The 15,263-nt window shown below is 38.5% G+C and overlaps 1 protein-coding gene across 1 annotated transcript; it reads right to left on the bottom strand.

Annotated features, from left to right (window-relative positions):
* Positions 1-7: 7 nt before the first annotated feature.
* Positions 8-9,362, bottom strand: LOC136686652 (polymeric immunoglobulin receptor-like). Its single transcript, XM_066660560.1, has 8 exons — positions 9,299-9,362; positions 8,894-9,214; positions 4,730-5,071; positions 3,913-4,077; positions 2,501-2,596; positions 2,272-2,379; positions 1,348-1,400; positions 8-665 (listed from the first exon to the last, which is right to left on the bottom strand). Exons 1-8 carry the CDS (start codon positions 9,342-9,344, stop codon positions 348-350), a joined length of 1,449 nt encoding a protein of 482 aa, XP_066516657.1. The 5' UTR covers positions 9,345-9,362; the 3' UTR covers positions 8-347.
* Positions 9,363-15,263: the final 5,901 nt, after the last annotated feature.

Consider the following 15,263-nt stretch of genomic DNA (forward strand, 5'->3'; position numbering starts at 1 on the left):
ACTCATCTTTAATTATGAAATGTAATATTTACTCTACATATTAAAATACTTATAAAAAGGATTAATGACATTTTCTGTATTTTAAACCCTCATTACACTGACCCCTATTGGCCCGAGTGTATCAGAATCTCTGTACTAAACCGACTTCAAACATGTCTCAGCTAAACCTGTTTGTTCAGGGAGAACAAAGCAGTTTAATTCTTCATCTCCTTTGAGTTACACCCTTAAAGCAGTGGCAAAATGGCTTCGTGAGTTTTTGTGTTAAAATATTTCTTTTTTTAAACTAGTTCATCAATGTATGTTGGCAGTGGATGCTAAAACCTAGCATGCTAACCTGAGCATCTTTGCTAAGTTTTGACAGTAGCATATTCACAGAAGCCTTGCTGTTTGTTTCCGGTTGCTGTGGTAACAGTGTCAGTGCCTGCTTTCTTGATGGCATTCACTGTGGAGTAATTTGTACACTCTCCAGTATCAGAGAGATTTGTGGGTAACTCAGTTGTGGAATAAATAGGGTTTAAGATGTTGCAGAGGCTTGTGGGTAACTGGACGTTGCCATAAAGAGTTGAGGAAGGGCTAGAGGAGTCCTTGGGCAGTTTGACTGTAGTGTAGATTGTGGAAACGTCATATTCTTTAATATCCTCATAATCAACTTCAGCAAGGGTCATCTGACAGGATAAAATATAATAAGATAACAATAACATTAATAATAATAATAATAAAATATACATTAATATTAGACTTGGTCAAAGATTTATCATCAATTTTAACATGATGTTAGCACGTTTTCACACTAGAATTTTTTCTCCTGGTCTCTGATCCGTTTGTAATCGGGGGTCAGGGGTTCACTTCTAGTGGGCTCTGGTGCAGTCCGCTGCAGGTGAGGAAGCCACTCCCAGGGTAAGTTAGTGTAATAAGATCAGATTGTGGCAGAGACTCCTGCACAGTGAAATGCCCTGCATCACAACAGCTTTGGTCCTCACCGCTTGAATGTTTTTTTATTCAAATATAATCATTAAAAAGCAGCAAAGAGATTAAGCGTCTTTCTGCCATTTTGGAAAACTACAAATAGAAAGGTGACATATGGAACTCTGCAATCAATCCACGGTTCAGATGGAGTTCTTGTTTGTAAAAGCAAACCACGGATAATGAGCCCCTCTGGCAAACAAGTCCGGATTCGACTGTAGGTGTGGACTAGTGTATTTGAGAATTTGAGTAAGTGGGAATACGCCCTCAAAAAGTGAAGACAGGACCATGAATATTTTCAAACATAGACATATCAACAATTAAGTTATTAAAAGTTATTATTAAACTTCACTGACATGACTCTGAAACAGAACTGTCACTCACCTTGCGGCCGTCTGAGAAGCCTCTGAGGGATTCACTCGGACCTGAGGCTGAATCTGAGAACAAACAAAGTTCATCCAGCATTTCTTCATAAACCAAGGCCCCCATATGGCACTTACAGTCCCCTCTCTTCTGGAAAGGCTTTACACACTAGATATTGGAACATAGCTGTGAGGATCTGATTATATTCAGCCCCATAATATTAGTGAGATCAGATGCTGATGCTGAATGATTAGTTGTGGATCATTAACTTCACTCCAACTGATCCCAAAGGAACAGTAGGGTGAAAAATAAAATATTTCTCCACAGACCAAATCAGAACAAAACTTTATACCCATTCAGCTCATTGGTTTTTCAGCTGATTGGTATTTAACATGGTCACATACATCCAGCAGAGGGCAGCACAGTGCCATTATTCTACTGAATTATTATTTTCTTCTTACTGCCCTTTAATAAATAGGTACATATACATGATACAGTGTTATTACTTAGCCCTGGCCTCTTAATGGCTTCATAGCACTAAGATAAATATATCAACCGTAACTTTATGGCCCCTTGTTTCTCCACTCTCCGCTGACCACACAGGAGCACAGTAGTTCTACAATTACAGACTGTAGTCCATCTTTAGCTCTGCACACTTTGTTAGCCTCATTTCACCCTGTCCTTCAGTGGTCATGTGTGATGTTGTGGTGGATCATACTTAGTGTTGCAGTGACACTGACATGGCGGTGGTGTGTGTGTTTTGCTGGGAGGAGTGGATCAGACACAGCAGTGCTGCAAAGCAACACAGCAACTAAAGTCATTAAGTGTATATCTACAAAATGCTCCAGTGTGGACAGTGGCACTGAGAGAATGGACTGGAGTGTAGAAACAAGGAGTCATTAAGTTATAGGCGATCGCATGTGTGTGTGTATTTGTGTGTGGTACCTTGAGTCTTTCTTTTCTTTTGCAAGACGAGTATGAATAATAAAAGTCCCATCAGGAGCAGAGCCAGAACCACAGCCACAACTGGGATCACAGTGGAAGTTGGAAATCCTGATGAAACAGAATCATCATTAGATTAGACCTGATTGTTCAGAATGTATCAGACTGGTGTGTGTGTGTGTGTGTGTGTGTGTGTGTGTGTGTGAAAAGCTGGGATTGTGTGTGTAATCACCAGGAGGTGATGTCGACTGAGTAGTCAGTGATGAGGTTGATTTTGTGGTCTCTGAACTGTTGGGTGCGGATGATCGCTGAACACTTGTTCCTGCCCCTAACATGAAGGAAATGTCAGAATAGTATTAATAAAATTTCAGGGAATGCAGCTGTTTTTAATTTGGTGAAGAAGGCACACTAGGAAGGAGATGCACTTGACAGAGATCTTGGGTCCTGTTGTTTACAAAGATCTTACTTTGACAAGGACCACCTCCCTAAAGTTCATCCCTTTAAGGCAGTATTCTCTAATGGCAGTATCTAATCTCAGCAGGATAACACAGTTCATGACTGGTTTGAGGAACATCGAAAGAGTATGACCTCCAAATTCATCAGCTCTAGATTGGACCAAACATAATGTAGGAGGTGCAGGAAAAAACAGATCTCCTTCTTGGAGACACCATCTCACAAATTTCAGGACCTTTAAGGATCTATGACTAATCTTTGTTACTGGATTACACTGCGCACAGAGTGGACAAGTTAATGGCTTACAGATATTTTTAGCAGAAAATGGTGGTTCTACACGAGTGTATTTATGTTATATTGTACTTGTCATAAAATAACATTTTATATATAAAAAAAAACTAAAAAATAGATTTTCAAAATGGTATCAGACATTTACACCATTTCTGTTTTGAAGATCGGACAGATATTTATGATCTGGGTCTAGATCGTGCCCCATGGTAAATGTAGAGAGATCCATGCCACCCAGATTCCCCAAGTGTACAAACAACCAGTTGATGAGGTTCAAATACTTTAATTTTTCAACTTTTTAGTTCATTCAGATTTTGAGATAATAAACAAAAGCACTAAGAAAAAACAGAATAAAAAGGAAAATAACATAAAAAATTAAATGACAATAATTTTTCACACCTCTGTCTTATGTAACAATGTAACAAAAGGAAACACAACCACTTGTGTTCCCATCGAAAGCAAACCAGTATAAAACCACGACAAACCAGAACAAGCTTTTCTCCTGATAAGAGTTATTATATACAACAGATCCAGCTCTGAGCCTCCATCTTAGATCAGAGTTTACAGTAGACTTCAGAGAGAATGGATCATTAACACAGAGCACTCTGTGTCTGGATCATGAAGCAGCAAACATTTTCTAACAGAGGAGCTCCTACACATTAAACACACTGTGTTATCTCTCCAGATGGAGCAGGGACCCGGAACACAACAGAAGACACATCACACGCAGAAGCATTGGAGCTTCTCTCTGAATGGGACACTTTCATAGACAGCTCCCCCTGGTGGTGACTGAGCAACATGAGTGCATCTGTCCTCCATTAGTTCTGCAAAACACACACATGCACACACTAGAAATGAAAAAGAAGAACCCATGAGCTAGAGTGTGAAAACAGAGTGCTGTACCAGTTGCTGACTTCTTGGTAGTTGATACTTGGGCAGTTGTTGTGTTGCCATTTTTTGTTGTTAAGGTTGAGGCTCTTGTGCTGGTCTGGGCGGTTGAGGCTCTTGTGCTGGTCTGGGCGGTTGAGGCTGTTGCTGATGTTTCGGCTGCTTCTTCTTTTTTTGTTGCTGTAGATAAACATTTCCCATCTTAACTATTTAGACATCAAACCATTAGTGCACAAAGTTTATGCACATTTACTGGTTCAGTGCGTGTTTTACATACAGATTGTGTTGTGATACAGTCATAACTCTTGCTGTGCCGGATGCACAGAAAATGTGACTGTTCACTTCTTGTAATTGGAAGCAAACCAGTGATAATGAGCCCTTCTGGCAAACAAGTCTACAACTGATCCTGGGTGTGGACGCAGTTATTCAGGACAATTGTGAAAATGCCGAAAAAGGTGCAGGGCAGAGGCCTTCCATGACCAGGCCTGAGAACTGGTCTAGACTGTGTTAATGCCTGCAGTCAGGAATCCAGCAATCCACCACTTTTACAATAAGCAAAGTCTTCAGAGTTTAAATAAATAAATAAATAATATACATGGTTTGTAAATATGGTTCTTTATGGAACCTAAAATGCTTCTTCTATGGCACCGCTCCAAGAACCTTTTGTAGCACATTTATTTTTAAGAGTGTACTTGATTGGATATCAGTGGTTTTAGCATTATTAACTGGCCTTGTCCAATATGTGCCATTCATTGACAAAACAATGTCTTTTCTCTATATCATTAAATGTGTCTAATGATTTACAATTGAATCCAAAATGTCCTCTACTCACCGGTCATTGTGAGGCTGATGTGTGTGATGTAGAGCTTGTATCCATTATCAGATTCCCAGTCTGATTCAGCTCCACACCAGAATTCACCAGAGTCTCCCTCTCTCACATCACTGATGATCACACTGAGGGTGTTGTTTACTCTGTCGTCATGCAGTGAGTATTTTCCCTGATTTATCCATTCTCCACTTTGATTAACGAGTGTTTTATAAACACAGTCACCACTGTCCACTCTCCTGCAGAGAAACTTGGGGCTACTCCTGAGGGATTGTGGGTATTTACAGCTGATATTTACACTTCCTCCAGCACGGCCAGTCACACTGATGCTCTTTCCAAACTCTGGATCTGTCACTCATTAACAATCAGAAAAATATCACATTGAAATTAAACACATTACATGTATTTCAGCCACACAAACATTATTGAGGTCAGATTCTGGTGTTGGAGGATTAGTTCTGGATCAAATTCACAAAGGAGTTTGTTGTAGCAGAGTCATTGAAAATTAATTATTATTTAATTAATATATTATTATTTAATTCATTTTGTTAAGCTCCACAGTTGGGAGCCATTAAGTAATATGTTGCGTTTTTACCTGTCAAGGACAGGACATGTTGGATGACTTTACACATAATATAGCAGAATTAGGTAGAATTAACTATTATTAATGAATTATGCTCATTGACCCGCTGTAGGTTCTTGGCTCCGAAATTGAATCTGACCTAAAAGTAATAATTCCTTACAAGAAAGGTGCACACAAACAAATAACCATGGATTGGTTTTATCACACAACTTGTTCATTAAATGTAATATTGAGTAATAAATATTGATTATACATTCATATAATGAAATGGATTACAGGTATACATGAGGGAGATTAATATATGAGGGAATTTCTCTATGAATAATACCCTAAATTCTTTAAAGGGCTATAGTTTATCCCAGCAAAGCGTTCCGCACCAGTCTTGTGAGCTTTGAAATAATTTAACCAATGTCCTCACGTGTCCCTGAAGGGAGTGGAGATGGCTTGCAGGACTTAACAGATGTGCTGGGTTTTCTGGAGCTTCTCGCAGACGTGGGCCTTATAGCAGTGCACCACTTCCTCCCTTTTGGCTTTTGGTCAAAGACACAGCCTTGGACACTGCGACCACTCAGTCGGAGCTGGTGCTATTCTGAGGGTGCCTTCTCCTTGATCGCTGATCTTGAAGCTCTTGTCTCAACATTTTGAGGGTCAGAGGCCTGAGGTCTCTTTCATGCCCTGGCCAATTACGTCAATCTTTGCTGGATTTAAACTATAGCTTTCTAATATTAATACTATAAATGAAAAAATAAACATTTGTTGGAATTTCTGGGCTCTCTTAGCTGAGCTTCCTGACTGGAAGCAGATTCACACTTGGGTGAATCTAAATTTCTCTTTCATTCTACCCTCGAGAGTGAGCCTAAAGTCTGGTTTTTAAACCAGGTTTCAGGAAACCCACATTGAAGGCCTGATTGGTACTCAGGGATTGAGGATTGAAGCATCTCTTGCCTCTGATTAGATGTTCTTTAAGACTACAAACTCCCTTAGTGATATCACATACAATTTATGACACTTGACAAGACACAGACCCCTGCTGAATGAGTATCTAAGAGTCATGCTTTTGCACTTATTAAAGAATATATGTTAACATAATGTAATATCATTCAGACAAAACCATGTTTTACATAATTCTTAACCAAATAACACACAGATAGGCACATCTTGGTTCCTGAATAATTTCATAAAAAAGATCATTTTAAAAAGGTTTATAATTTCAGTTTTCATTGTAAAACTGGAATTACTTTTACACAGTTTTTTACCATGTAATAATCATTTCATTAAATTAAGGGATTATGGAATGTTTGTCTTTAAAATGTGTGAGTGGAAATTGAGAATTGAAGTTGATCATTATGTGAGTCTCTGTGGCTCAGGCCAAATCCTTTTCTTTTTCCTTTTAGAGACCTTTAGAGTCTTAAACAGGGCCTGGAGTGGCCTGAAATGTGGTTTATGACCCTCTCTGGGTGCTATCTCGGATTCCAGTCTAAGTTGGGGGTATTGGAGAGATCTCTGAAAGTGACCAGTCTCCCAAAAATCTAATTTCTTTTATAAGAAAAATGAAAAACATATTAATCTCCCACTACACTGTAGATATTTTACTAAACTCTCATACCCAGTATTTCTACAATGCATACAAAGTATTACTGTAAACCTAAAACTAAGCTTAAAAACATAGAAACAGTGTTTTGTGTTTGATTAATGCTACCGCTAACAAATAATAGAAGGTTTATAGAGTGGCCTGTGATGGACTGGTGCCTTGTCTAACAGCATTCCCCTATGAATGTACTCAATTCAGCAAGGTGATCTTAAGCTCATGTGCAGCTGCTCCAGTGTCCCATATCTTTAATCATATTTTGCACTGTTTTTAGAAGCAAAGGCCCTAATGGAACTAAATTGCAAGTCACTCACTCACAAAGTTATGTGTGTATAATACCCCAGAAATGTGCACTATATGGTGCATTACATTAATAATTGTAATAAGTGTGTGGTTGTTATGAACTTGTCAGTTTCTCGCTTCTAGATCGTATGGACTGAACAGTTTCTACAGGATAATGATTCAGTCCTGCTCCAGCTCACTCCTGGTTCAACCCCTGGGCAATTACACACACCTGCAGCTCTTTAAAGACTCATGGACTCTAGGGATGGGCGGTACCCACATTTTTTGTACCCACACCAAGTCGAGTGAATTTAGCTAAACAAATAAAAAAAATCCGTGAGAGAAAATTTCAGCAACTGGTGCTGAAGGAACAGAAAATTTAGAAAATAGGCGAAATAGGACAGTGTACACTGTTTAGAAGCACAGCTGGCTGGCACTAACGGGCACTTGTGGTTTAGCACACCACGGCAGAATCTTCAGCAAACTGAGGCTCAACACACATATACTGAGAGGATAAAGCCATATACCTGTAAGCACAAAGTCGAGTGAAGGGTTTTCTGAGAATTATTTCTGTTTACAGCTTAATTCCATTCTCTTTAAACCTAAATCCAGCGCCAGACTTACAACTGCGGTGGGCCACTGCTTGTGGTTTATCCCCCACTCGTTTTCAGGCCGTGACATTAGCAGTCATTGTGCTCCCACAGCGCCCCCTCCCTGTAGCTCTCTTAAGTGCACATGATCATTTTAGCCAACTTTTAAAGACACATGACCAAAATTTGACACTCCACACACTTACCACAAATACCGCCCTCATTTTAAGATACTGTCCACATTTTAACATACCATGGTATACGATATTATTGTTATACCGCCTAACCCTAATGGACTCTCTTGTAAACACATGTTGTGAAGTCATTCATTCATTGTCTGTAACTGCTTTTCCAGAGCTTTCCTGGAATCACTAGGCACAAGTGGGGAACAGACCCTGGACTGTTTTTGGCCCATGAGAGGAAGCCAGAGCACCTGGAGAAAACCCACGCAGACACGGGGAGGACACACCAAACTCCTCACAAACTGTCACCAGAAGCGGGGCTCGAACCCACAACCTCCAGCTCCCTGAAGCTGTGTGACTGAGACACTACCTGCTGAGTATGGAGCTGCCTTTAACTGTCTGTATTTTGAGCCCTACCTGCCCTGATTATGATTTAAAATTTAACCCCATTAAAAGTACTCAGCCCATGCACCCTGCCTATATACATATTAAACAGAAACACACAAAGCACACAATCATGTTCCACTGAAACCCAAGCTGCAGCTGTAGACAGGCTTCTCTCTGTCTCCACAGTGGAGGACACTGCAGCAGCTTAGTCTCTGTGTGAGAACCCTGTTAAACTGAGTTCACTGTGAAAACTCACTTAAAAATCTCAGTGAACTCAGATAGTTAGGTTTACTTAGACTGAGCTATGCCACCTTTCTACTGAGGAAAACAAGTCAATATATTAGCCTCAGCAACACACATTTTAAAAATAAACATAAATGAGGAAGTATTATGGGCACTGCCCATTAATCAGCATCTGAAGAACAACTGAAAAAAACTGAGAACACAGTTCCTGATCTGGGTTCTTCATGGACTTCTATGTGTTTTCTCTCACTGTAACTGAAGAGAATGATGCTGGAGGATTCAGATCATAAAGAGGACAGTGATGGAGACACTCACCTTCCTTTACCTTGAGTTCCACTGGGGTGTAGTTGTCCCTAAACCATTTATCAATGGCACACTGATATAATCCAGAATCATTTATGGTGAGGTTACTGATCTTCACCCAGAAAACTTCAGCACTGGTGTCATCAAACAGTGAGAATCTTCCTGAATTCACCCACTTATTTTTAACATCAGTCTTGATTTGGTCAACACACTTTGGCGCTGAACTCTTACAGAAATACTTTGTGTTTGATGTGTATTTTGTCTCATATCTGCACTTGATGAGGACTCCTCCTCCTGAAAATCCACTCACTCTCATGGATCCTCCAGCAGCTGCTAAAAGAGGAGGAATGTCCATGTGAAGAAAGGCTGGATGTGACACTGCTGATAGAGCTGATGATTTAGAAGTGTGTTTCTTACCTGAGATCAGGTAGAGGCTGAAGATGAGGAGGAGCTTCATGGTCATTTCAGCTTTATCCGTATTAAAAACCACTTAAACATGTAGGACTTTGAACTGTCGTTTTTCTTTCTCAGCTTCTGTTTAACATATATAGTTCAGCAGACCAGAACAACGTGTACACCCATTTCCTTTTAACACCCACAGTGAGAGCGAGCGAGCGAGAGAGAGAGAGAGAGAGAGAGAGCGAGCGAGAGAGCGAGAGAGAGAGAGAGAGAGAGAGAGAGAGAGAGAGAGAGAGAGATATTTGTGGTTGTGATATAATGTCCTGTTCAGAATCTGCAGTCACTGTTTGATCTCTGAAATACCTCATTGCTCAGACTGGATAATTTTATGGAGCTCATCAAATATCTGCGCAATGAAACCAAAACTACAGAGTGTACTAGAAGTCAGTTTTTGTCATTGAACCTTAATTTTATTATCTCAATTTCACCAGGAAATTGTCTGATAAAACCCCTTAAGTCTTATGTCCAAACAGACACAATTTTTTTTTTCATCTCTGATAAAAAGACATGTTCTCAGTAAATATTCTACAGCTATAAGTGGTGTAGTTTACACAGAAAATGAACTTGTGCACACTCTGTTAAATTGAGATAAGATCAACACTGAGAGTGTGAAATAATTCTTATTTAACACTGAACTCAGGAGAACTGAAAGGCCTTCTCTCAACAGAAGGCTTACTAAGTTATCAGTCTGATGGTCAGCTCTAAAACTTACTGACAACTTACATTTCCTGATGCCTTTTGAAGGAGAGTACACTATTTAACCTGCTCCATGGTGAGAACAGTAGTGATGTCACACCTCGGCCACTTTTTGCTGCTCTGTAAACACCAGTGCACTGCACTTTGAGGAGTATTTCTTTAGTAAACTTTGTTTTATAATAAAACCAGACACCAAATAACCTTAAGTTCCTCTTATATATGCAGATTTTAGGGAACACTTTCTGAAATTATTTTTCTGAAAAAAAAAAAAAATCAGAAAATTCAGTTGCAGCAACTTAGTTTTGTGAAATTTGATTAGTAAAGAATGAACAAGCTGAAAACATACATGTACACTGGGAGGGTATGAGACGTCCTGAAGTGCAAACTCTTGATGCTAAATTAGAAAAAACATATATGCAGTAATCAAAGTTAAGGCAATGGCATTTGTGTAAATGATCTTAGGTATGATTTAGATGTACTATATCACAGCCATTTCAACATCGTTTTCTTGTAAATGGATGTTACTTTGACTGACAAGCAGTGTTGTAATATTGGCATCCTCAAGCTGGGTATAAATTAAAACTTAGATATTTCACTTTAAGACTTAAATGGTTGTGCCCCTCAACATCCATGTGATGTGAAGACCCAGTGGAAGTATTATATTGCACCATATTTTTTTGGTAACACTTTACATTAATATTCGCTAATTAATCATTATTTATAGAATGAATAATGAACAATTTCCCATAATTTGCTCAGTAGTTAATACTACACTAGCTGTTACTAAGCATTAACTGTTACTTAGCGATTGATTAATTTACTAGGCATTAGTAATTAAGTGAACTAATTAATAGGTTAGTTTACATCTTAATTACTCATTATGTGTACTAACTGCTACTTACTCCATTGTTAATAAATTATTAAGTATGTCAATTCATGTAAAGCATTAACATAATAACTTACTGTTACTTATGCATTAATGCTGCTAATTATTATAATGAACCATTAATATTTAGTAAATATACTACTAATTAGTTTATTATTAATTATATTTGTTTATAGTACATCAAAGGTGAATATGGTCACATCTGCTCATGAAATGAGCAAGCACAAATTCATTGATAATTTTGTTGTCCATCAATTTAATATTTGGTGTATCTATAAACTCGTGTTTGGTAGTACTGAGTGTTTGAGTGTAAAGCGTTGTCATTAACTAACAAAAAAACTTTTTATTATTATCTTTAACAATTTCAAGCTTGCTTGGTGGTTAGCAAGATTGCCTTACAGCACTGGGGTCTTGGGTTTAAGACTCGATCTGGGTGGAGTTTCCACGTTCTCCTCGTGTCTGCGTGGGTTTCCTCTGGGGACTCTGGTTTCTTCCCACATTCAAAAACAGTGTAAATTGTCAGGTAAATTGGCTACTCTAAATTGTGTGATACCCTGGTATCACACAATTTATTTGTTTATTTGTGTTCGTGTTTGTAGCCCAATTGCCGGTGTGTGTTGGTTGAATGTTGACTGTAAAGTGTGTTGTGGAGAGTGTTAACTGTAAAAGTGTCCTTGAGTATCTAGAAAGGTGCTATAAAAGTGTAAATTTCATTCATTCATTCACTGCTGAACATGCTTAGAGCATTTACATGATTTTTAAATAAGGTGTTTCTTCAAGAATTTTATGAATTAGATGCAGAGTAGTTCCTACCTTGATATCAAAGAAAAAAGGTGGATTTTACCACCTTTGATATGAAAGTAGGAATTACTCTGCATCTAAATAAAACTTTTGTACAATGTGGAAACAAGTGGGGATTTGAGCATAAAGCTTGAAAGAGCACTTTTACAAATCATGTGCATGCTCTAAGCTGTGAGTGCAGTGATCCTCCTACTGACCAAACCACATATGGCATTAAAATGATAATTTGAAAAAACATAAATAAATAAAATGTCATTGAGTGTTGCATAGTGAAGTTATTTCCCTAAAATATCAGAATTAACTGTTGCATTGTTACAGTGTGTGTCACTAACTGTGTCAAAGTTAATTAAGCAGGTTTGCAGCTTTTAATAATGGTAGTTTTTAGGTTTTAGGTTAGTAGTGCTTTCTTACTTTGAAAAGTGTCCACTGAAATTTGACCACTGAGTGGTGTCATTCATTCACTTGGTGAATATTGTGCTGGAAAGGAGTATTGTAACCAGTTAAGAAGCATACATTACTGTGTAAGTCAGAGACCAACTTTCATAAATTTTACAGTCAAAGAAGCAAATGATATTCCTTTGACTTTTTTCTTCTAAGATAATCATACAAGTGGATTATCTTATATATCTGACATCCTCAAAACTATCTAAAAAATTCAAAAAGTCAAAAAAGCAGAAGTGAAAAAACAAAAACTTGCACATATTAGTTTCATTTTTGGGACAGGAGAAAATCTAACTCCACTCTTGCTTCATATCTGAAAATATCCAAGGGTTGAGGTAAAATGTAACTTCGTGTTTATTGTTTTGAAAGAATATGCAGCTATCAAGTCCTTTGTTAGTAAAGGAAATGCACAAAAAAGAAAAAAATTACAAGCAAACGTCAGTTTGGACTGAATATTAAATTAAGTTTTTATATGACTTGTGCACTGTTTGTTTGAAAGAGCAAATATTAATGTACATCACCGTTTCACACATTTGATATGGCCTTACTTTGAACAGTTGACAGGGCTCTAGGATTATTTTTCCTCTGATGCTGATTTACAGTAGGAACTGGGGCTTTTTAAGAAGTAAACAAAACCAAAAATGAAGAAAAAAAAACAGATGTAAACTTGTTCATATCTTGACCTTGCAAAGTGTAATGTTTATGTAAAGCTGTTTTTCTGCATAATTAGATTAAGTATACTTAACTGGGTTGAAATATTCATTCATTCATTCATTCATTCATTGTCTGTAACCCTTATCCAGTTCACGGTCGCAGTGTGTCCGGAGCCTACCTGGAATCACTGGGTGATTCAGCCTGGCAGGAACACACCCTGGAGGTGGCGCCTGTCCTTCACAGGGCAATACTCACGCACGTTTTTGGACCATGGGAGGAAATCGGAGCACCCAGAGGAAACCCACATGGACACAGGGAGAACACACCACACTCCTCACAGACAGTCAACCCCGAGTGGGAAACAAACCCACAACCTCCAGGTACCTGGAGCGGTGCGACTGCGCCACTGCCTGCTGCGCCACTGTGCCGCCCCCATGGTTGAAATATTGTATTGTAATAATTTAATAGAAACATGTGGAAGTGTGCAACGTTTACTTTTTTTTACAGTGCAGTGCCAAGCACACATTGATGTGTATTTCTGAGTGAATTTATTTGATATTAACATGCAGCAGCTAATGTTTTTGGCATAGTTTACTTTTTCAGAAAGTTCTTACTTTGAAAGAAGGCAGTGTCCTTATATTGGCCTCCTTAGGCTGCTGTCTCACTCTGTGTATACGTGGAGCTGTGAAAACATAAGAGGCTTATGTCTATAAATGTAAATTTTAGTTAATTGTTTTTTATTTTTATTTAAATGCAGGTATGTTCTTACGAACCTACAAGTGTATGAAGATGCTACTGGTTTCCCCTTCTCCGTAAGCTGTGGTTTTGGTATTGGAGCTAAGAACAGGTGAGACACAATGCTTTTAATTTATGCAAGTATATAGACATATTAGGAGTTAGACATATTGGACAAGAACATACTGTATGTCAGTGTTTCTGAATCCTGTTCCTAGGACCCCAAAGTACTGTATATTTCCTGCATTCATATTCTTATATATACCTCTAAAATGTACAGTGTAGCGGAGTGACCATATTCGTGCTTAATAGTGATCATGACTTATAATAACTATTATTATTATTAATGACTTAAATGACAAAATTATTGAAAATGTATTAGAGAGGGAATACTGTTACCGCTACGTGAGTTCTTCAGGATTTTCAGACTCTTAATGAACAAACTCCACACACTATTATTTCAAATAATGGAAATACTTTATTAAGAGAAAAGATAATATTTGATAAACATAGCACAATCATCAAAATCTCACGGAATCAATGCAGGTGAAACCGGTTCGAATTTAGAGATAGGCTAGGCGATATGGCTTGGGAGTGAGGCTTGTTGATATGATCTGATCAAGATATGATTTTATCAAGAGATTTAATTTAATTTCAGCTCTGAAAATGAGGAATTTTAGCTTGCTTTTCTGCCGATTTCGGGTTTATGATCACAGCCGCTGATGTCCCGCAGATCTTTGCTCTGTTGTTTCTCTGAGGCTTGACTTGTCACGGCTGAAGTTAGTCTGATCAGTGGGGAGATTCTCTCCCGGATGAGTCAGCCACTTTTCGACGTCCTTCGGAAGGTGTGACGTCAGTCGGGGATTCCCTTCACAGAGAGCTGCTGGCTTGACTGGACTTTCCACTTCCCAATATGTAAAAGCTTGCTGTTTTTCCTCCGATTACCAGAACTAATCTCGAATTACTTAGCTTATTTATTTTACGATTTTCCTCTGTCTTAGCGGTGTCTTTTATTCTGGCCACGAATAAGTTTCACCTGCTTTGATCAGTCGTAAAATTAAACTTGGGTTGGGCTACAAACACGAACACAAATAAAACAAAGAAAAGATCACTGACAATTACTCGACATTACTCTGTAGTTTCTGTATCGCACTGCTAACTGACACAAGGCGTCCCTTGGGAGTTGCGTGAAGTCCTTTTCTGAGAGAGTTCTTTTGAAGAGTCGTCTTGTCGGCGTAGAGAGAAGACAAAGGAGCGAAAAGAAAAGCGTACGAGAAGTTCCGTAAAAGGTGAGCGGAAGAAGAGCTCGGAAAGAAGAGAGTGTAGCAAGAGCGGAAGGTAGCAAGAGAGTGAGTCAAGGGCTGGGTGACTCCTTTTCAGATGTGGCGCGGTCATGCCCATTTGGGAGGTCTCGTTTCTCTGATTGGATCCTGGGCCTGAGGCTCACGTGACTTTCTTCACGTTTCAGAGAGAGAGAGAGAATTCATATTTTTGGCTCTTAAAAAATACTGGATAGAATAAAATACTGGATAAAATAAAATACTTATACATACTTGGACATAGCATAATGAGTATACTGGATTATTTTTATCAAATATATATGTATGTATGTATCTTGAGTACATTACCAACTATTCTAGATGTTAGAAACTAATTCGTTTTCCTAAACAGAGACAGAAATTTTCCCTCATGATTGAAACAGTAATACAC

The sequence above is a fragment of the Hoplias malabaricus genome, chromosome 2, assembly GCF_029633855.1.
Source record: "Hoplias malabaricus isolate fHopMal1 chromosome 2, fHopMal1.hap1, whole genome shotgun sequence".
In the NCBI taxonomy this organism is placed as follows: domain Eukaryota; kingdom Metazoa; phylum Chordata; class Actinopteri; order Characiformes; family Erythrinidae; genus Hoplias; species Hoplias malabaricus.

Bases quoted from the DNA above. Each gene is read 5' to 3' on its own strand.
- LOC136686652 (XM_066660560.1), bottom strand. From the start codon at position 9,344: ATGACCATGAAGCTCCTCCTCATCTTCAGCCTCTACCTGATCTCAG. The intron at 2,597-3,912 runs GTACAGCACTCT...CCTTCATGTTAG, and splicing joins TACCAAGAAGTCAGCAACTG to GGGCAGGAACAAGTGTTCAG. The intron at 2,380-2,500 runs GTGATTACACAC...CTGTTTCATCAG, and splicing joins TCAGTCGACATCACCTCCTG to GATTTCCAACTTCCACTGTG.